This window comes from Labrus bergylta, chromosome 20 (genome assembly GCF_963930695.1).
Source record: "Labrus bergylta chromosome 20, fLabBer1.1, whole genome shotgun sequence".
Lineage (NCBI taxonomy): Eukaryota > Metazoa > Chordata > Actinopteri > Labriformes > Labridae > Labrus > Labrus bergylta.
Window position 1 is genome coordinate 12,215,176 of NC_089214.1, and position 24,079 is coordinate 12,239,254.

Genomic DNA, 24,079 nt, shown 5'->3' on the forward strand with positions numbered 1-24,079 from the left:
TAAGTGAACATGATGAAGTCCCTCGACAAAGAACGCAGAAGCAATGTGTATTTGCACATTCATGCGGATTAGAGCTCCTATGAAGAAGCCTCCTTCAGTTGTATGAGCCATGCAGTCAAGCCTGCTTAAAAGCAGAATTAAAAAAAAAAAAAAAAGGTATTTCCAGTCATGTAACCTGCTTTGTAGGAAGTGGTCGAAGGTCCGTCTTCACGTTCAACACGTCAACGCAGGGGAAAAAAAAAAAAAAAAAAAAAAAAAAAGGAGGAGAGGAGGACACACATGGATACACAAACACGACGCTCCACTCAGAGGAGAGGAGATGAAAGGAGACACCAGACTTCTGTATCACCGAGTCTGTTGAGCACAAATCATTCTAAGCATTTGTTTATGTTGGAGCTGTATTCCAGTCCTCCACCCCCAGGCTGCACAATAAAACACTGCTTTATGGGTTGACCCCCATTTGTACAATTTGGACAGATTGTGCTTTGTTCTGGCATGTCGCCTGTTACAATTTATGAACCATCTGCGTAAATGCATCTGATTTACTGATCTACACAGATATGTGGTGATTTAAAAAAAAAAAAATTCAATCATGTAATGCAATAAAAAAAAAAGCTAATTCTCTGAAGTTTCTACCTTGTGGGCTTTGGCAGCTTCCTTTTTGTTTTTTTGGACCGAGGGGATGATTTGGACGGATAAGATAACAAAACTTTCTGTGATGTGCCTGAGTGGACCAAAGAGCACACAGTGTCCCAATTAAGCTATATGAGACTGTAAAGCCCGACCGGCCAGTAAGCTTTATAAAATATTAACTTGAGTGGGAGAAAAAGAGCGTGCAAAAAAAAGAAAAAAAAAGAAAAAAAGAAACACGGGGACTGCGTGTGAGAAGCATACCTCGTGGGATATCTGATACCGCCGAAGAGGAAAGGATGAGAGGAAATGTTGAATATAGAAAAGTGCTCATGGGCAGATTTGCATTTTCAGTGAGATGGGTTGGCCCAATTAGAGCTATAGATGACAAAGTATACCTGTGTCTGTGCCTCTGTGTGTGTGTATGTGGGATCTCTGTCCGTGTCTAGTATTATTCTGACATCCTGCAGGCATGAGAAAGGTATTCATGTTTCAAGGATAACTATCTTTCCATGGCAACAGTCGATTTATATTTCTTTCATGAGCATGTTAATACAGCCGACATGATGTTCGTCGTTGATTTTACAAGGACACTGCCACACAGTTATGAGGCATGTTCAGAACAGATCCTTTAGGAATTATAACCCTTGTCTGTTTCTTGATCATAAGTCAGTATCCGCATACCATAATGTTTTTAGTATACATCTTTTGGTATCTCTGTCTTCTGCAGAATGTTCAGAGATTCAAGCCTTGTTTTTTAAAATTGTGTGTGTAACAGAGGGCTCCGGTGGTCTATACCATCTAATAATGTCAGTTTGGGGCCAAAATAAAGGTAAGAAGAAACCATTCATCTCCTTTATTCTTCTGTCTTCTCAACTCTTCTTCCTCATAAGAATGAGGGAGCAGGGGGAAGTAGAGCAACAGCCCAATCTGCCAGGGGTGACTGCTAGCTCCGATCAGGGCACCTCACTCTGGCACTGCTTCCTCCATCCACTTTCTAAGAATTCTCATCAGATTTTTCTCTCCGTCTTTCTATTTTGGCACCAGGAATAGTTGCATTCTGATTGTGGGGGCCATTAGGGGCCATGTGGTATTGTAGCTAGAGCCTGGGTCTTTTGAAGGTAGCAATGCTGTTTGGGCTGTGATGGTCATGTGGTAGATCATCATATGAAGATAAAGAAGCTCTGCGTGTTAGTATGGTGGGCGGTGATGACCAGCATGGAGGGGGGGGGGGGTGTCTCTGTGAGGCTGGAGCTAACTGTCCAGCCTTCCGGTGGTGTCCTGGGACTAATTGGACAAAAGACCAGGGAAGGGAGGTTCTCACTTGACAACGTCCTGGCTCTTGTCGTCTATCGGTCTACATGGTTGGGTTGAGGGGGGCCGTGAGGGTCCATGTGCTAGGGTAGGTAGTATCGGCATTGTACCGATAAGTGGAACCAGAATCAGAATTGATAAAAAAACGATATGGTACCCAACCCTAGAGCCAACAGAGTTTTTGTTCAACCTGAACACAGCGGAAGGTCGTGCATTTTAGTTTAAATGGCTTGGCTATGAAGTTTGTGTTCCTCTTCATGTAACTTTGGTTTAGAACCTACACTATTCATAAGGAAAATATCTAGCTTACATTGCAAATTGCCAAAAAAAATTTTTACTACATAGTCGTCTGTTTTAATCGTCAACTATCTAATGGTGATTATAACACAGTTCTAATCTCTTTCAGTGAAATTCTGCCTGCTGGAGCGGGAAACAGGGTTGTAAGACAAATGACAATGAAACAAAACTGAATATTATACGACAAAATGCCTTAAGTATGAGATGGAAGAGGGTACAAATTCTCCATAGTATCAGTGGAATTTGGGAGCTCGTCTTTACAAGTGACCACCACACATATTGAGAGTCCCTTTTCAAACACTATATGCTCCTATTGCACACTGGCCAATACAACATTACTCAGAACAGAATCCTCTACAACACAGCTGACCCACATTGTTTCCTGCAGAGAAAGCAGCTGTTAGATCAGTATCTGAGCATCATCAAAGAAGGAAATGTCACAGAGCAAAACACCCCCAGTCATTCAACCCGCTATTCGTCCAGCTGACATAATGTTTCGGTCATAACCAAATGAGGGCTGGGCGGAGGTGGGCGGCTTCTTTCTGTTCTGCTTTGCTCACAGGGAAAGTCCTATCCAAAAATTACAACAGACAGAATGCCGGATGCATGTACCCATAACCCCCTGGGATTGATGCAGCAGGAGGAAAACTGGGAGGGCCATGGACAGATTAGAAGAGCCCAGTATGAGTCATTGGAATCAGGTGTTCCACTGATAACATGGGAGTCGGGGATTGTCTGCAAAAAAATTTCTGATGTCACCAGATTTCTTAATAGCAAAAGTATTTTCCTGATTCACTCTACATGTGAATCATAACGGCAGAATTTCCACTTATTGTTTCTGTAACTAACTGAATATGCTGTACAAAAAAAAAACTGCATCATTCAGAACATTTTCAGTACTTAAGAATGTACAATGACTTAGTTATGACTGCGGAATTTGCAGAGATGCTGATTTAAAAGTGGACTTTGATGGTATGAAATTATGCACAGGCCCTTCACCATAAATAAGATTCATTAAGACGCTGATAAATGCACGTTTCATATTATTGCCATATTTCCTCATCAGGGCACTTTCTGAATGAATCAATACTGGTCTTGGTGGTGATTAGAGCGCTGATGGATCAGAGCCAGGCTGCCCTTTTAATGGGCAGATTTTCCATCAACATGACTCCGGATCACTCTTATTCATCATAAAAGGTAAGGACATGGGCATATGGAAACCTTCGTTTCCCTGCAGTGTCATTAAAGTGACTGATAGTAGATAAGGCCTGTCGCTCCGTCGCATAGTCCGCCGTCTGATGAAGAGAATTCATATTCAAAAGGTCTTGCTTTCATTAATCCGGGGCTCGACTACACTGAAAGAAAGACACCTGGTGAAAACATAAGTGACCTTGGGATAAAATATACTCCGAGCTCTTTTCTGTTTCAGACGCACACACATCCCCTCACCCCTCGCGTTTCCTCTCAAAGTGGTGTAAGAAAACAAAACAGACCATGAGGTGCAGATACAGCTCGTCTCTTTTGAAACTCATCACTGTGACACATGACATTGACAGACAGTTGCTGGAAAACAGATTTTCTCTTCTAGCGCGCACACATTTGTCTTCCCCCCCCCCCCTGTTTGTTCCTGCATGGATCAGATAGTAGAAGATGTGAGCCAGATGCTAGACTGTCTGCTGACTTGACTCAGTTACCAAACACTGCGACTGAATCACTGACTTCTTCTGGCAAGGTGTTCACATTTTAAAAAGAAATCCCACACATTTGGCATCAGAGTACCTTACTTTAGGGCTTTCATGAGCCAAAAGTTTAAGTGAAAAGCAAAACAGACGTCTGTCTTCTTTGTTTATGGCTTTAAAAAGCTTTGTATGTAAAGAGTGCAGATTAAACTGCACACGGTTTTATGAAAACTTTTAATAAATCACAACATTTCAACTGTGCAGTTTACAAAATGGGTGCTCAATACCCTTAGACATAAGTGTTCTAGTATAGAATAGGGTTTTCTGCATTAGGAAACACTGCCATCTGGAGGGAGTGATATTACCTTTTGAAAATGAGTCGAGGAAATCTAAACTAACAGATGAAAACTGGCTTTATGAGCTTGTATGCACTGGAGCCACACAGCTCAGCTTGTGTTAACTGTAGACACAACTAAAGTCACCGTGTGTCTGTGTGTGAAGAGTGATCATCACAGCACTAGTAACACTATAAACTACTATGGTAGAAATAATATTTATATCAAGATGACATTTCAGCCGAACAGTAAAAAAAGGAAGAGTTTACAATTTGAAGACAGTAAATGTCTTTAACTTAACTTAGAGATAAATAAAGCGCAATTTGATTTAATGTGAGGCGTCACATCCAAAGCACTTCAGTAACATTCCTTCCCTGAGGGAGGGGGAATCATTAATTGCACTTCTGTGGCATTTTTATGGAGTTTTGGAAATGGCTGGATGGCTCCAGTAAAGCAACAACAAAAAAAAAAGACCAAGGGAAGAAAGGGAGTTGACAGAGACTGAGTTGCAGAGGCACCCCATGAGGGCACCACATTCATCAGTTTGGAAAAACATATGGAGATGAGGACCACGTCTGACACACATCAGGGCCAGAAGGATCAAAGAAACAATGCAGTGTCAGGCCATCAGAGATACATCAAGACCATCATCCTTTTCTCTTTCTTCTTCCTACGCATTCAATTGGAAGCCAGCGTACAAGACATTATAAATGAAGCGCTTCCAACATTTGCTATTTTACAGCAGCAAGATTTTGCAGCAGCACTGCACTCAACGTAAAATCCTGAAGTGAGGGTTTGGCTTTACAAGCATAATCAGAGTGACTGTGTGGAGGAGTGGGCGATACAATGTAAGTTGAACCTGCTTAGACAGGTATGACTTCATCTTATCGTAGGCCATCCTCAATCCGTGCCTGCCTATAAACATACTTTAACTTTAGGGGTAGAAATGTTACACGCTTTTGGCAGCTTGACAGGTTTGGGTTGCAGAGCTCACCTTTGGTTGAACATCCCTCTGAAGTTGTAATTAGCTCTGTAGTTGGGCATGGGCTTAGGATCCAGAGGCCTATAGATAGCTGGCTCGCCTCGCTTCATAGCCAGACCATTCAGCTCCACTGTGGGTGTTATACTGCCTGTGTGTGACAGGGAATACCAACAATTAAAACCAAAGCATTGAATATTTGTAGAATAAATCAAATAGGCCATTAGAAGCTGAAAGTTGTCCACATATTGTATGGCATATTATCTTTCACGAGCAAAAAAGACGTATTTACATTTAAGACTGGGGTGTCTTTTTTCTACTTTAATACTGCAGACATTTCTCACCTGTCTGTTGCATGCACTTTTAATCCCATAGATTCACATTGCATAACCTTTCACAGGGCTTTCTTAAATCCCATTAAGAGATGACTATGAGGCCTTGACAACTACAACATCTCAGAGGGCAGAGAGGGTAAAACAGACTAAGGGAATTAATTTGACCAGAGGAAAAAAAACATAAGCCTTCATTTAATCTCGATTGAAAGCGTCGGGGTCCGGCTTTGTTCTAAACACGGATTATTCAAATATAATCAGTGGCTTTGGCCTGGAAGCCAAAAATCCAAAATACTGAAACAGTGCATTAATGATGGAGAATGAAGTTACTTATGAAATATATTTTAATGTCAGCCCTGTTACTTCATGATTACACTTTCACATGTACACATGACAAGAGGAGACGTCCCAAAGTAAAATACCGCCCTCTGAAGTGACCTCTCCAGCTTTCTGACGATTAAAATGCCTCATTACAACAATACGATGAACAGTAGAGTGTGCTACTGGACACTGAAGGGAACAGGTTGTTTCAATAAATATTAGAGCTTCCATGATTGTGTGACAGAAGTGATCAAAGGGTTATACAAAAAAAAAAAAAAAAAAAAGCAACACATCATTTGGGAATAGTTCCAATCATCAACAACCCTAACATTATACAGAAAGATTATTTTTAAATAACTACACTTAAGTTGATGCACTTTACACCTTTTTAGAAGCTTTCTGCAAACCTTTGTTTGAAGGTGTAAATGTTAACAAGCCAAACAGATGACAGAAAAATATCCAGCTGTTACTCGGAACAAGTCAGCATGTCTGAAGAGGGGCTTGAACCCAAACATCACTATAATCACTTATTAAAGGTCACATATTATACTCCTTTTCAACAAGTTTAAATACGTCTCAGAGCTCCCCCAAACATGTCTGTGAAGTTTCTTGTCCACTCTGAACTATCAGATAATGCCTATAAACCCCTCTATTTCTACCCTGCTCAAAACAGGCGGTTTCTGTGTCTGTAGCTTTAAATGCAAGCGAGCTCTGGAGGGGAAATGGCTTGTGCCATGCCCTATTGTTGACGGTGAGAAGGCAGACCAAGAGGGCAGAACAAACACCTAGCTGTGGGAGTGTCACCCACCTGGGGGAGGGGTTACTGCCCTTTGTGATGTCATGAAGGGAAAATGTCCAAACGGCCTGCTTGGACACACATTTTCTGAAAAGTGGAGCAGACAAAAGACAGAGTAGACAGTCTTGTCTGATATTGTTAGGGACACATATTAGTGTGAAAAACACAATAAGGGGTATGTTGCATAATATGTGACCTTAAAGCAATGTTCAGGGGAGAATGATCTAGTGAACATCTTTTTCCCAATGTTTTCACACCCAGCAACTTAGATTTATCATAATTACATGGAATGCTTTATTTATTTTGCAATGTGGGACTGCTTTGGCTTTAAAATACAGCATAAATATTAGAAGATTGAACCAGCTTTCCTGCTATGAAAAGTGATGAATATTGACAAAATTAATGCAAAGCTTAACAGGTCCACTGCTCTGTAAAGATCTTTATCCCATCCTACTTTGTCCGGCTGCTACTGCCAGAATCAGTTATCTGCTGCTGAAGCTGAGGGGGCAGTGCTTGTATTTCATCACTTTCTCAAAGTATTGAACATGAATCAATCTTTACACTCAGAACTGTCTCCTTCTACCAGGCGTATGCTAGTCACACAAAATGGTGATAATAATTCAATCAGTTAAATTGACATTTTGCACGTGTAGAGTATCAGCTGCTCCATGTCAAAAACACCAGTAACAGAGAGGTTTTAATGCAATCTTTCACTGACATTCTCTTATGTTGCATTACCTGGGTTACTGTTGATGTCCACTTTAGGGGAGCGGGGCGCTGGCCTGGGAAGAACGCTCTCGTCCAGAGCTTTGGCGGCTGTGGAGTGCTGGGCCTTTTTAATGCTGGTGCCCTCTGCCTCCCACACCTGCTCCCCAAGAGTCAGCTGCACTGTGAAGATCTACAACAGTGACACCCAGAAAGAGAGACGTTAACTAACATCAACTATGTCTGAATAAACATATCTCAGAAACCCCTTAGAGTATAACCCGTAACCAATGGGCGCTTACACATTACCAGTTGAAGGCAGAAAACATACACCCCTTTTTACGCCACCTGTGCAATGAGTAAAGCGCAGAGGAGGAATGGTGTGGCTAAGCCCTTACCGCCTTATCAAGCCAATTGAGGTTTGAGAGAGGGGAGACGGTGGTAATGTGTCATGTCGGGGCTTAGAGCGCAGAACAGTGCTGTGTGTGCATTGTATGTGTGTGAGTATGTGAAGCGCCCGCTGTTTGCTCACACGCTGGTTCTTTTGCACTTCAACAATACCACAACGCAATACGAAACCACACACTGGGACACCAATATTACACCACTGCTGACGCCATGTGTATGTACAAGGGGTTAATGACAGTTAGAGCTGTGGGTGGCTCAAAATTCACTTGTAAAAAAGTACTTCAAAATCTGAAACATCAATACCAGTGAAGATGCCATAATTAAGCATGAATTACCTGATCATGAATCCAGGCTTTTCATTTCAAAAATACAACTATGAACCTGGCACTTTAAAAAGAGAAGTTGCTTAAACTTTCACAGTTTCATTTTGAATCACGCTTCGATAACAGATTTTGTGAAAATTAAAAGTCATTTCAGTTTTCTTATCTTTTCTGCTCAGTTTCAACTCCAGAGTCACCATCCCATTTGCTTACCTTAGCGTGTGCAGGGCCTCTCTCGTTGAGGAGCTTGTACTGAGGTTGGATCCTATTGAAACGGGCTAACTCATTCACCAAACACATTGGAGTTTTCTCTTTAGGGTTTGCCATGTTCTCCTGGGGCGGGCCTTAAACAGAGCACAGCAGAATGCATCATACACTGAGCAGCATGCTTAGAGCTAACAGAGACAGTATTATGTATTATTACAGAATTACTGCTGTGTATCTTGTGTCGCATTTATGTCAGAAATTCTGAACACACACAAATGTCACTTGTGATTATCGTGTCTTATGCACAAAGGTGGGACAAATCAGCAGACGGCTCGGAGCTCAGGAGGGTCTACGTTTTTCCTGAAGCCCAAGGCTGATCAGCAATTTAAAAACTGTAACGGAACAACAAATCAAAACAACTCTATAGAGAAACACACAGAGTACGACATTATCTTGTGTTGTCAAGTGGCTCACAGTGAGTGCAGACTTTACTGTTGACAACAGAGCTGCATCCAAAGCGATCAAGAGCTAAAGAGCAGAAAAGGCTTGAAACAAGGTCTAATAATGGAAGATGTATATTTACTACTTTGACATTTGGATCAGTGAAACATTTAATCTTTGTTTTAAAACCTTCTGCAGTTCCAAATTTAAGATGCAGCTGAGATGTGAATCTTTCAGGATGATAGTTATGAGCAAATAGCTGTAACAAATAGTTCACTGTATTTCCTTGGAAGGAAAACTATTCTGTTGGTTTCCTACCTGGCGATGTGGAAGACACAGGGTCGTCCCCATATCCGACTGCAGGAGCAGGGCAGGCGGGTGTGGGGGCCGGGCCTGTGCCGTTGACGGAGGGCTGCAGACCCAGGGGTCCTGGGCTGGCCATGGCCGTCGGGGGAACTCCGGGGGAGAGGCCAGGACCAGCCAGGGGTGCTGAGGTCTGTACTTTCACTTGAGCCATGCTCTATTCCTGGAACCGAACCACAATTAAAAACTTTACACTTCAAGTAAGACACCGACTGTAATCATGTCACTTACGATGGACTGACACTGGGCAAATTCAAGTTGTTCAACATAACAAAAGAAGATAAAGTAATCACCTAGTATGCACGTGTACGCACACATTATTCAGCACCAGATTTTGCACAATTTACAGCTGTTCAGTGACATTTGAGAGATTTCTGTGTGCAAAGCCAGGAAAACAGACTTCAAACTGGGCAGCTCTAGGCCTATCTCACATTCTGATCCACTGGCAGCTAATACACCCGGACAATGAAGCTTTATTTGAAGGAGCTTTGCTCGTGTTACTGCTGCAAAGCTCTGCAGAAAAAAAGAAAAAAAAAGTAGAGATTCCTGTGATAGCAGCCTGAACAAGACAACTGACATCTAATCATGTTTTATCTGTGACTATAGAGAGGTCTTAAGGCCCGTAAACACGAAGTAGACACAGGTTAACATAATCAGCGCAGTCCCCAAAAGTAGAAGAAGAAAAAAAATCACTTCTGCAGGGAGTATTTAGATGAAAAGCAAAAGGCACAGATCATTGTCGTGCAAGATAAGGAACACAATATGCTTCCATGTGTTTCTTATCGGTAAAAGATGAACATAGACATTCAAAAAGATATCAAACCGTATCACAATATCTTGCCAGAATGGCTCCATTACTGGTTAATTTTTCATTTTTGGAAAGCACTGAAGGTGTTCCCACAGAGGTCAGAGCACAGAGGTCAGAAAGAACCCAAACACCTGAGGTGAGCGGAGGTAAAGCTCATTGCACTTTGATTCGTTATTTGAAAAAACAAATGATTACATTTAAATCAGGTACATCGAGATCAGTAGCAAACCCAAATGAAGTGTGTGCAACTCTAACCTAAACCGAGTGAAAGTGTTTTCACTGAGAAAACAGGTGTCACCCAAGTCTAGTGTGCAATGGTTGAGATCATAGCCTGGTGTAAACAACACAGCAGAAGCTTGTCATAACACAAGTGATATCGGTTATTTCCTAACAGCATAATGACATGTTCAGTCTGGTCTGTGACTTTATTCATTGCATGCAATTGATTTAATAGTCCCTCTACGTCTTGCATGCCCTGAGGTTCTCGGGGTCACAATCCACCTTGGTTCTCTTCTCGCTTCTGCCTGCAACATGCACAAACACAGCTTCTAACAACCAAATGCATGGCTGTCCTGCACCTGCACACTAAGTAAGTTGAGTAAGGGGGGGGTGTTGTGTTACGGTAGGGTTGACTGGCAGTCCTACCGGGTTGTCTGCAACCCCTGAACCTACATAATATAGCCTCGACTGTGCCCAGCTTAGCATCGAGCTAACGTCACCAACTATAAAAACGCTGTTTCCTGCAAGTGTCAGCTGCTTATAACAGTTCAACACACTTGGGAAGCATGCATGCCGTCGTGAATATGTCTCTGTGATTTCGCCTGATGAATATACACCATCTAGCCTGCTCCAGAAAAGCTAGTTTAGCCGGTTAGCGCTCATCACCGCTGATCGGCCGGAGCACCCATCTTGCTAGCATCTCCACACCGCCCCATCCTCCATGGAAAGTCTGGTGAATTTCAGTCCACAGTAAAAGCATAAACGAGCAGGCGGCAGAGTAAAGAACAACCCAGATACTATCAGGCAACAAAGGGTCTCACAATTAAGGGTTTTTTTTTACCTTTGTCCAGGGCCAGACCCCAGTTACACCTCCGACATTGGCAAACACTAAAGAGAACTGGATGGAAGAGGGAACAGACCACGTTATTATTCTGTGTAAAATGGTCAAATGTGTCTTATTTGAGTCAAGATACGAGTCGTGTTTATATGGCACGCAATAAAGTGTGTGTTTTGTTTATTTTTCCAATGTTAAATATTGCATATCGCTTACTTAGCAGCGTTACAGTACGAGATAAATCCTGAATGAATCAGCCACCCCCGCGGTGACACAAAATGGTTCGGTCCTGGTTTTGCTTCCTCGGAGGATGGAACAGTTGTAACTTTGATTCAGAGCAAACACCGACGTTTTCTACCTGGCTGTCTGCACGCAGCGTTTTATGCATGCTTGATACTTACTGATTTATGCACTTTTATTCACGAATAATGCATGTTACTGCAGGCACTACATCGCAATGGGGATTCATATTCCTCGTATCTAACACACCTGGCCATTAAGACTGATACTGTTTGTGACTTTTGTAGGCTCAGTTTATAACTTTTATAACTTATTCATATTTTTTTTGAGGGGAGATTTTATTGTAGAGTTTAATTATGGATTCAATTATGAAAAGTGGAGTGGAACAGTTTGTTCCAGGGATCACTTAGACATCTACACACACAAGATATACTTCACATGACAGCAGATGATGGATGGTCATGACCAAGGGGTCCAACATGTGAAATGAACCACCAACACGAACTCCAGAGAGAACATGAGTGGCACAGGGCTAAAAAAAATCACAAACGAATGGTGGATCTTTAGTGGTTTGATGTGTACTCTTGACCACTAGATGGGGCCACTACCTCGCTTTTTCCTTGTGTCACTGGCGATTGCTTAAATGACAGGAGATTTGGATTGGTCCTGTTTTTGCACTCACATGCAGTGTGACAAGAAAAAAAAATCTGAAATAATAACAGTCATGACCATTGTTTAGGGAATAAATATTAGAGATATTAGCAGCATCAAATATGCTTTCTGTCTTAATTTAGTATTTTGTCTTATGTTTAATAATTATGTTTCTTTATTGTATTTGTAAATATGTTTGATAGTTGTTTGAAACTGTTAATTGTGCTGCTGCCTGACTTGGTCAGGACACCCTTGAAAGAGGTTTTGAACAACAAGTTTTTTGGGGGGTTAAATAAAGGTTTAAAAAAAACCCAGAATAAATAAAACTATTTTAAAACTACACAATTCTTGCAAGAGACGAGAGTGGACTGAGTTCGATTTAGGGAGAGAGAGAGGAATGAGGACCAAAGCCTCAGAACATCGGATTATTTAAATATAAGACTCAAATCATTTTAAAGCCCATTAAAAAAATGATTGGCATGATTTGGATTATTTCCATGTAGATATTGCAGCTTGGAAAATGTTTTAGTTTTCTCCATTTAGTGTTGTCCAATTGATGTAATATGTACCCTGTTAAATATAGGGACACTTGTTTCTCTGAATTAAGCTTCAAACCTCATTATTTACACCAACAGTGAGTGTCACTGTTTTAAAGTATGTATGCATACAATTAATTGAAGATTTTCACCCACTACAGGAAAAAAAAAACATCCAAACAAAGGTTGAATAAAAGTGAATCTTTGCTTTTATTATTGATTATGAAAATGAACAGGCACCTATTACATGGAGCTTGCACATCCCAGAACAAAATTTTGAATATAAATAACACACCCTCATTAGTGTTGATCACTCACAACAACCTGCAAGCTAAGAGTTCAAACCACATTTAAAAAGGAAAAGAAAAACCTAGGAACAAAAAAAAAAAGTCACATCCAAACCCTTGTAACATATTCCCTTGCATGTGTTTCAAATCTCTACCGAGCCACTGAGTGAAGGCTTCTCGTTTCCACACAAAATGCTGTTGTGACTGCATTTACACAATCATTTCAATTCTACCGTCTTTTTCTTCTAGTACAGTGACAGCAGACAAGACCATTACAAGCTATTTAAAAAAAAAAAAAAAAAAAAAAAATCATTGGTTAAATAGATGTCTTTAAGTTATCAATATAGTTTTTGAGATAGCGGTGTGCTGTGGTAATCTCCTCTACAGTATAGAGTATCATCACATTCACTCATGTTCATTCAAGAAATTCACCTAGACCCTGGAAAAAGCAAAACGCAATACAAACAAACCAAGATGGAAAATTCAAGTATCTCTGACTGGATGGCGATAAAACATTTGTTTAGGAATGGAGCGATTACAGTGTGAAAAAAAAAATGACTACGAGCCACAAAGCCTCTGGAGGTGAGCTCTGTAAAAATCCATCCAATAAACCAGAACCTAACTTATGGAAAGACTCAAAAGTTCTCACAATGTCTGATGCCAATAAGAAAAAGTAGGGTTTAAAATCGCATGCACCCCCACTGTAAAACTACGTAACCTTTTTTTTCTATTTTTAACCAGCAGTGGTGTTTGTCGCCGTCTGTACACGTCGTAATTAGCAAAAGATGCAGCCTAACATCCAATGAAATAAAGCACTCCTATTATCATTCTGCTATAGAGTCAATGCATCCTCTGCTAATTTCTTTCACATCATCCAACAATTCAAGACTTATGTACAATAGTTTCAGACATGTTATAATGTTATAACATAACAGTCTCTTTTGGTGAAAATATAGTTAAATTCAAAATATCTGATAGGTATCTTTTAAGAGGTGAGCTCTATATTGAAAAAAGTACCTGAGCCAAAACTCTGACCAGGGGGAATACCGAAAGCCTCATCTTTACCACTCCTGTAAAGACACTTCTTTTAGTCATTCGTTACCGTTTCTCAAGAACAAAGATTGTAATTCAAAAATAAAAAATAAATACAAAAAACATACTGACCCATCAAAACAGACCCCCCCCCCCCTCCTTTCAATATCAGTATGAGCTAGTTGAAAAGCAGTACAAAAAAAACAAACAACTCAAGACATTAAAATCAAATGTTTCAGAAGATTAAAGCATGAAATTTAAAAACTGAACTAGCATACAAATAAAATAAAAATGGGTTGTGCGACGACGTTCTCATAACGGACATTCGTAAAAATGAAGGAGAGGCCGCAGCACATCTTCAAAGGTGGACTTGTGAACGCTGCACAAGTTCAGCCCCTTTTTCTACGAGGTGATGTACTCAACTGAAAAACATCTGTCGTCACGTCTGGTTTATTCCCATTGGTACCGACATTCTCGCCAACAGCAGCAGGAAGTGCAGCCAGGACTCGAGTTGGAAGGTGAACAAGACAGGTGTGTTTTTCTCTTGATACAGTGTTGCAAACTAAAACCCCTCAAACCTGATATATAAGTGGAGGACTGCTTACAGAAGAACTGCAAGTTGGGAATATCATACTACTAGTGCCTTGTTTTTAAACTAGATACTTTCACAGTGCATATAATTGAAAAAACAAACAGATGAAGCATTTTCTTGGGGTTATGATGGTCAGATCCTTTCCGGAAAAACAATCAGATTTGGATTTCTCTTCGTAGGCCCAAGCATGCATCCATCACTTCTTATTGCACAACACAAGGACCTTTAAATGCACCCACACATAAACATAATAATCTTAAAACAGGAAGTATAATTATCTCGCCACAAATCCACCTCGCCTGCTTCGCTGCATTGACTACCTCTTTGACCAAAAATAACAATCCATCTCGGGTGCATCTTTATGTTCCACTACTGTCGCTCTTTATATGTTACAACCGCCTAAAACATGCATCCAACCGTCGGGGGGGGGGTGGGGTTGGGTTGGCTGGGGGGGAATGCAGTCAAGAGCCTCCAGCGCGTGGTGTCCATTGTTCCAGTCAAACGTCAGAGTTCAAAGACTGAATGATTAAAAAGTGCTTTACGAAGGTCAGTAGGACTTCTTTCTTCTACGATTATTATAAAGTTTGTACATTAGCATGTATCATCTGCGAAAGGAAAAACAGATATTAATACAGTTACATCGACTTTAGAGTTACAAGCAATAGCTCGTCTTTCCTCCAACTAAAGAAAGAAGGAAAGAAAAATGAAACATGAGGTTTGAAATACTCACCATGATACCACCATTTTGTCTTCTTTGGATTTTTGTTACACGTTCTTACATAAAAGGAGTTATCAGGCGGTCGTCTCTGCAGAAAACAACATTCAGATGAACATTAAATAAGCATTGTATTTGTAGTGATCACTGCATTTGGCATGAGTGCAAGTTTCCTACCTTTTCTTTGCAGCTGGACAACATGCTGATAATGCTAAGACAAACTGATTGCACTGAGAGGGCTGGTGACCAGTCTTCCGTTAGAATAGATAGACAGATGTGACCGTTACTATACACATGAGGGTGGACAGGTATATTCTCTCCTGTGAACATTACCTGCAAGAAAAATGACCATATGTTATTCACTTTAGTGCAATCATAATACATCTACCAGGTGATGAGTATTTGATCCCAAAAAGGAGATTTGTGAACGAAATTGAGGCCCTATTGGTAGTTCTCTTAAACTCAGGCAAGTGATGGTCAGGGGGGAAAATTCAGGAGGAAAAATAGATTTTTTTGAAGGAAAATAATGAGTTTTACTGTATTGGCACATGTTAAGCTCTGTGGTAATATGAGGCTCTGGGATTAGGACAGAGAGGCCTAGGTGGGGTGAGAGAGGGGAAGAGAGAATGGGAGACTAAGAGAGGAGACATGTTTAATAAAAAAAGAAGCCGTGGTCTATAAAAAGCATCGACGGATAGCAGCCGGTAAAAGGGTGCAGGAGTCGGAGCTGAACATGAAGATACAGAAAGTGTGATGATGAGAGGAGAGGAACTCAGGATTGAAGTGGTGAGGTTGAGAGAAAGGGTGAGTAAAGAGGGTGATGAAGGGTAACAATGGGTTGAGGCAGCGTGGCACCAGACAGGGCCTCACAGGAGAGTGCAGAGCCTACATCACTGAGCTGACAGGATGAGTGTTACAGATAGGCGCACAAGTAGAGCTGGCACTACAATGAAAACATCGAGACAATCTGAAAGCTCCTCGCTTACAGAAAGTTGAAATATTTACTCAAACGTCTGATACACTTTAAAATCTGGGGTGATGGCAAGGAGCAAAGAGACAGTTTTGAAACCTGAACAGCCCACAATCACCAGGACTCTATGGGGACCAAACTGATGTACTTAATACAATACAAACTGAACTGAGAGTCAGGAAGAAAAACAAGGTGAAAAAACATCCTTAATGATAATAACAAATACATGACCTCTATGATATAAAAACATAAAACTTTATGTTATCAACCTGGTATGACTAGGCCTACCAGTGTGCCTCACTGTTGGTCACACACACACATAGTTTGTTTGTTTTATAATGACGGTGAATACAGCAGGGCAATCCAACCAACTCCCCACAATTTGGTTACTGTCCCTTTAAACTGCTCTATGGACCACAGAGGTGTCTTATATTCAGTCTGGTGTGTCTGTAATACGATAAATACTAAGATAATGGGTATCCTACAAATATACATCATTTTGGTGTCACTCCCAGGGATATCAGCTGCAGGCCATATACATTTTGTGACTTATTTTGGCTATCAGCAATTAATTATTGCTCTGTCAAACCTGTATCTGTTTCTTATGGTGGACACACAGTCTAATGAGAAACACATCTATCACATCCTGCCAGTTGTGTGTGGGACCTCTCCTGTTAAATGCCTACTGATGCTGTTCTTTAGTATGTGCAGCTGGTTGTACCCAATGTGATTTGGTAATGCTAAGACTTTGGCTTTGATAGTTTCCATATGCTATGTAAACCTCCTGCAGAGGTAGTTTAGCTGCTGTCTAAACAGTTGTGTGGTGTGCATGTGTGGGTGTGTGTGTGTGAGCTTTGTGTAATCTATCAGCAGCAACAAGTGATGAAAGATATTTGTATTTACATTTTATTAGATTTATAAAGGACTCTGGATGACTTGTTTTTTTCCATTGTTACTGAAATCTAGAAAGATTAGTATGCAGGTGTAGGAGATATTTATAGCTATTAATAGACAAAATATTCTGCATGGTTATTGAACCCTCAGTGTTTTTCTAATGTGGCCAACTTGAATAGATTTTCATAGTTGGAAGACCAATATACAATCTATCAACACAAAACATTTGTGAACTATATGTTACAATCAAAGCTCCTCAGATTACCTATAATGTACTGCAGCAGTTAACTCTGGGGTCCAACACAGGGCTGCTTTAACAGCCCGCCCTTCCTATTTGAGAGCGTAGTAGCTTAGATTATCTAATTTTCTCTACACCGACTCACTCTCTATTTATAGACGGCCAAGCTCCTGATGAGTGAAACAAGAATGTTGAGTTAAACTAATCCCCTCAAACGTGGCTTGAGCGGATGCTCTGTGCTGCTGTCTCTGTCAGTGATTCCTGGCTCCAATGTTTCTGAGGCCAGATTCATTCCAGCGACAACTGCAGAGGTGTTGTGTTTCATGTGATTATTGCAGACACCCAGACAGTAGATACAAAGGATTATTTCTTTTGATCTTATTTGAAAATGGGTACTTCTGTACCATGCACCTGAAGGACTACTTTCTTCATCACGTTTTAACTTTGATTTACTCTGAGAAAGGATTTGTGACACTATGGAAACTGCTCCCACCCCTCTAACATTTTTTTTTTTCTAAACCTAATTACTTACTTAATTGTCAGTCCTTTGGAGAACGACAACTAGAATACAATGACAACATGCTTTTTGAAGAGGAGAGGAAACAAAGTTTCCCACATTTACCCATACAAAAACAAGCTCTCACTGAGTAGACAAACTTCCTCTCACCTGAGGTGAATCAAAAGGATATCGACTACTAAATTTGAATAGCAGCTGAAATTTCTCTCCTTCATACAGTGTGCCGGGTGCTCCCTCCATGTCTACAATCCACCTGAAATGAAATGCACAAGATTAAATGATGTCAAACAAAAAGAGGATACAAACCTAACGTGCTTCACTCAACACTTAACCAAAAGACAGGTGGTGTCAAACAATTTAAAAAATAATAACTTTAGTTCAGATTGAAACAGTTCAGTGTGTGAGAGGCTACTCAGCTTTCTGAGTTACTGCTTTTCATTTAACACCCTGTTCCAAGTACACTAAAGTCTTTTTCCCAGGAACAAATAAAACAGGACTTTAAGCAGTTTAAAAAAATAATACAGAACGTGAGAAGGATCATCACGTTTCAATGTTTTTATTTACTACACTATGTTTCAACCTTAACCTTTTGCAAACATATTCAAAGGAAATCAAGCAAGTAATACAACAAATATTCAACATCACTGATAACTCACAATATCAGGAGAGACATTTGAAACCTTAAATTTGCTAATTCCACAACAGGTTGTTTTGTTTTTGTAGTCATACTGGAAGGTGCCACAACTCTAGAGATGTCAAAATCGGTCTGTATGTTCTTCTAACATTTCTCAACAACTTCATGATGGATTGGTATTTCATACTGGACAGACGTTCATGGTGCCAGGATGAGGTATCCTGGTGGCTTTGGTTATCCTCTCTGAATCATTGTATCAATTTAAAAATGTCACTTGGTCTACTACATTTACTCATTGATGACAAACTCCCTGCAAAACTGATGGCATGGGCATGAGCCTCAGCTTTACTCTGTGTTAACTGCAAATTGCAAATGTGTACATCAGGTTATGCATGTAAATGCTTCCCAAGTCACATAACAAAAAAGGTGCACCGATTGATCCACTGATGACCCGAATGAGCGGATTTTTAGCCTGTTCGCTGTCATCTGTGACCGGCCGGTCAAACATTAATGCAACAGCCATACACACGCACAAGCCAATATGTTTGCAGTGTGGACGTGAGGGACCATCAGCAGCAGTGAAAAAGCAATGACCCACAAAGACCAACTCACATTTGCTCCTCTTGCCCGAATGTAACTCCTTATTTGGTTACATTGGGACAGCTAAATGATAAAACCTCAGCGTGTGAGTGCTTTATTAAGAAGTTTGACCTTTGCACTTCACTTTGCAGGAATTATTATGGATTAAATCTGATATTTTTACAGATGCAGAACATGATATCAGTTTTTGCAACCACAAAAACCGTTCACCAAGGCAGTGGGAAAGAGAGGCAGACAAGTAAAAGACTGAAAGCTATAGCTTAATGAAATAGTCAATGATTGTAGTTATTTGTTGGCTAATACACGATTCCTTCAGGGGTCAGGGAGAATGCAGCTGAAGAGAGTGATGCAGTGAACTTCTCTGCTTCTATGATTTGATTTCATCTTTAGCCCTTACCATGGCTGCATACTTTTAGTCTTAATATCTAATGATTACCAAAGCTCTGCATGTTCAATAGCTCTGTTCTGCTGCACATTAGTTGGTAACAAGTACAGCATGACTTGCATGGAGCACATCTCATGATCGCTACTAAAAAGAGAATCCTAAAGTGTGTAAGTTGCCAATACTGCTGTAACAGTTTGATTAAAAGCTGTAATTCTGATTCATTCCATTGACTGTCAACAGCCAGCTGGGTTATGACAGTGGTTTAGAAATAATGTGATACTCTTATTGATCTAGTGGACAAATCTATTTTCGCCTCAGTGGCCTTGCTACAGAACTGTGCTGACTGAGCTGCGAGGGATTCAGTGTCTTGCTGAAAATGACAGACGATTGTAAGCGCAGAGGCTTGATGCTTGAGTTGAAGGACAGCCTGTCAATTCAGTGTACAGTACCTCCATGGTCATAAAACAGGTTCGATGTTGCTTCACTGGTAAAATGGCCATTGCCTTCTCACAGTAGAAACCTCAAAGGAGAAGAAAAGGGAGCACTGATGGCAGCATCACAATCTCTGGCCTAATTTCTTCCAGAAAGGACACTAAAGAGACTTGTGGCTGTTGTTCGGATATATAGCCTTGTGTCTCCTTCAAATCTAGCCTTAGGCATATAATCATTTAGGGCAGCTACAAGGTCAGTGCTGTTTGAAGCTGTCCCCTCGGAAAGTCCAGCGGTCAGAGCATCTAAAAGGAGCTTCGTATTTCTCCCAGGCAGAGCAGCTTAGAGAGAGGCAGCCTCACTGTATACGAGTTACACCTGATGCAACCCACGCCTTACACAGCCAAGGACTCTGAGGACATAATGCTCAGCTTGCTCAAATTCCCCACAGCCTGGTGATTACATGATCAAGCCAACAAACATTACACAGAGCCATTTTGAGAAACGCTGCGATAAAAATATTGGGAATAAGTCTGATACAGCTTGAAATGCGCAAGGTACGAGAACGGCTAGTACATCAGTAATACACACTGATCCAATACTATAGTGTGCAGTGTCGTGCTAGCAAAGAATTCCATGTAACTTTCAGCTAAACTGGCATAAGCTCGATGCTTCTCTGATTCTTCAGCAGAAAACAAATTGTCTGTAGCAGCTGTGAGCCCCACTGCTGTGAATGTTAGCTTAGCTTGATTCGAGATGCACCACTTGTTTTTAGAATAGGCTTCTTACAGTGTTCATTGGCCACAACTTTTGACATTGGAGCAGAAGCGGTCTCCTCCTCTCAAAAACAAGCTAATCAGGTAAGAGCAAAGAGTCTGTCAATAAAATAGTACCTATGCAGGATTGATGTTTGATAGAAGATATGTTCATTTGATCTATTTAATGAGTACTATGAAGTTATTTTTATTCAACTATGATGCTGCAGGATAGGAATGTAGTCGATATCTGCAGATTTTAAAATCAGGTATCCGTTTAAGGAAGAAGAAAACTGGTATCTGATCAGTGCTTTAAAGCAATGAGTAAGGTATTTTACCTGCTCTTTTGTAACGTTAACAGACAAAGAGTAAGGTATTTTACCTGCTTTTTCTGTCTCGAGATAACACTTGTTATGAGTTGACGCTATACAAATAAAAATTGATTGATTGATTGAACAGTTTCCTTGTTTGCAAGGATTTACCCATTTCAGCATCAAGCTCAACTGCATCACACAGATGACTGATAGATAGATCTCAATCGAATGAGCAGAACTAAAAGACAATGTGTACCAAAACAAAGAACACCTTATCACTTTGACACGCACATCACTGTTACGCTTGTTTTCTAAAAAAAAAAAAAGGGATACGCTGAAGTTTGTACTTAAAGCAGGAACAGAGTATCTGTATCTTACTCCACTGGGACATGTGGTTAAACAAGCAAATCCCTACCACTGTCAGTCATTATGACACTAAACTACTTCATTAGACCTCTAAAATCAGAGCTGAAAAAAAAAAGGCACACCCATAAATACCATGTCAAACCTCGGCTGCACTGAACTCGGCAGCTAGATAAACAGGTTTCAGAGTCGTGAAGAAACAAAACATTGATCTTGCATTGTTACATAATGTTCTTAAATCAACCAGAGTGCACTGTGATGCTGTATACTGTATAGCTGTACAGTAGAATGATGTCCATAAAGTTCTCTCCAATCCATTCACAGGACCACACATCATATCTTCCTTTCTGCTTACCAGACACAATTTGGCTAACTCAATCAATCAATCAATCAATAAATTTTTATTTGTACAGCGTCAACTCATAACTCAGTCAGTCAACATAATGACTGGCTTTTAAGGGAACACCAAGAAACCCGGACAGAAAGGTCAGCTAAGTAGCCTCTCTCTTTCCTGCTACCCTAGCCCAACTCCTGAATGCCAACTTCTAAATATTTTATGAGGATGAATAGCGACACTGTGCATTAGAGACACTCCAGTGACGGGCCAAATCTGCCAGTCTCCCGAATTCTTCCACACCAGCCACAGCTTAGGCTACAACAGCTGTGTCTTAAACCCACTTTCTACTACAACTCAAACAATGTGTGGGTCCAGGCATAGATATCAACATGACATTTTAACAAAGCAACAGACAATTTATGGTTCAGTCATTGCCACGAGTCACTGGCAACAGGTAAAAGGTGATTTTCTTTGTTGCCATGCTAAAACAGATGAATTAAAATGTAAAATAAACACTTACTGTGTAATGGTGTTCTGTACACTTTTTTCATTAAGCGTCATTCCTGGGGGTGGATCATTTTGCAGGGCTAATAATTCCTTTTGTAGCCTTTTCTGTTGGAGACAACATCACAGTGACAATACATAACAAGCCGAGGCAAACAAAATTAATTAAACTTTAATGTGAACAGTGCTTTTTTTGTTGTTGTTGTCATCGCTTCCAATACCGCACTGCTGAAAAATGCTATTTGATTCGTTTAATGACGTCACGATTATAGAGGTAATTGTAGTTATGGTTCAACTCCACCCTGACTGATACGACTCGTTCAGCATGAAGGAACCAATTTATGAACACTGAAGCGATAAGGAACAATCACAGCGCGTCAATATACATTATTTAACACAGTCGTGGTATGTTAGGTAAGGAGAAAAAATGTCACAGCACATGCACCTGTTCAACCAAAGAGGAAACTGGAACTAGTCAATCTGCGCACTCGTCTCGTTAGCTCGCTTACGTCAACGTCAACCAAATAGCAGTAAGCACTCGTTTAAAAAAAAAAAATATCGCCAATGAATTTCCACTCGTAACAATAACAGCCCTTGAGGCATCATCCACTTGGCCGCTGCGAAAAAGACTCCCTCGCCACTCAAATATCTCAAACCTGTAAGCAGGAAGCAGGTTTTTGTGGGTGATGATGGGCTAGTTGTGTTGCTAGCACAGACCAAGCGCTTTCGTCTTTGCTGATAAATGACGTCGCTTTTACCCTAATGTCATGGCTACTTCGAACAAATACACGTTCCTGAATGAAGTAGGTAATAAACAAGCACATAGTACAACACTAAAGGTCAGTTACATTGTAAATATTCGACCGTAGGCGATTGTGTTCTTACCTGCATGGACGCCATGATGGAAACCCCCCTGCATCAGAGAGGAGGACTGTACGTCACGAAGTCACGTGAGACGACTTGTTTTTGACAGAAGACAACAATCCACTGATGTGCACCGTCAGATCAAGGACTCCGCTTCAATGCTCACTCATTTTCAGTCGTTTTCGGACTGTTTAGCGTTGTTATTGCTGAATTTCATTGAGAGGGAACATTTGAAACAAGGAAGATTACAGCTGAGGTCAAGCAGGACGTGAAGGAGGGTCAATGACCTCTGCTCAGGGAGCGATGACCTGCTTGCACATCCCTGATACCTAAACACCAAACATAACATTTATTTTCGTTCCTACTTTTCTTACTGCTTTTAGTAATAAGTGTAAACTTAGAAAAAAAGTTTAACCCTTGTTCAAGTAGTTAAAAATAACTTCTGCGCTCCTAGCGAGGCGATGCATTCTGTTTCAGTGGATTCAGGAGAAGCCTCCATCAGTCACAGAGAAACATTGAAGGTTTTTCCTGTGGAACACCTCAGAGCTAAATTAAAGGACAATAACAACCCTTTTTTTAAATAATATTTGGCAACCCTTCATAGATTATCTTCCCACTGATGTGGTTGGCTTATTGCAGAAAGGGTGCCCACACTTTATCTTCAAAAATACGTCATAGTCATGTTTTTCCCTTTGACGTGTAATTTAGGTAGATAAGATTGTATCTGATATATGTTATTACGACCCATGTATGTTATTATTTTTATTTTTATTTTTTTAAATATATATATTTTTTCCTTAAGTAATTTGGCTATGTCTGTGCTGTCTTGTTCTGTGTTTATGTTAAAAAAAATGAATAAAATATATATTAAAAATAATAATAATTAAAAAAATCTCACTATGCATTAATACTCGTAATTTTTCTCCATTCATTTCACTTTCCATTTATTAATTGTCTCAGTAAAAATTCCAAGAACAAAGATCTAATTTATTTCCCTATAGAAAATAAGAAGCTGCTTTATCTAGATCACATATCCTTAGTTTCTATAGGAGCAGAACTTGAAATGGGGTAAGTCATCCAAGCATCTGATCCAACTGCGGGAGACCTTAAAAGATCACATACATTTACATTTTCAGTTTACTTAGATAAGTTCTCAAGCAACATTGAAAATTCTTTTGATGACCCTTCATGAATTGATCATTTTAGAAGTGTTTAAAGTATAGCATACTTGAA

At 40.4% G+C, this 24,079-nt stretch overlaps 2 protein-coding genes across 2 annotated transcripts in view; both read right to left on the reverse strand.

The window, feature by feature from the left end:
* Positions 1 to 11,058, reverse strand: part of stau2 (staufen double-stranded RNA binding protein 2) — a gene marked incomplete in the record, with an annotated part of 90,858 nt that extends 79,800 nt beyond the window's left edge. Inside the window, 6 exon segments of the mRNA XM_065948762.1 lie at positions 5,250 to 5,385; positions 6,696 to 6,770; positions 7,422 to 7,581; positions 8,330 to 8,460; positions 9,083 to 9,290; positions 10,996 to 11,058. Of these exon segments, the coding sequence (XP_065804834.1) occupies positions 5,250 to 5,385; positions 6,696 to 6,770; positions 7,422 to 7,581; positions 8,330 to 8,460; positions 9,083 to 9,281 (701 nt within the window).
* Positions 11,059 to 12,602: 1,544 nt separating this feature from the next.
* Positions 12,603 to 22,990, reverse strand: ube2wb (ubiquitin conjugating enzyme E2 Wb). Its single transcript, XM_020645638.3, has 6 exons — positions 22,868 to 22,990; positions 21,999 to 22,090; positions 17,812 to 17,914; positions 15,220 to 15,375; positions 15,058 to 15,133; positions 12,603 to 14,932 (listed from the first exon to the last, which is right to left on the reverse strand). The coding sequence occupies exons 1-6, from the start codon at positions 22,880 to 22,882 to the stop codon at positions 14,919 to 14,921; spliced, it is 456 nt and encodes a 151-aa protein (XP_020501294.1). The 5' UTR covers positions 22,883 to 22,990; the 3' UTR covers positions 12,603 to 14,918.
* Between the last annotated feature and the right edge of the window lie 1,089 nt (positions 22,991 to 24,079).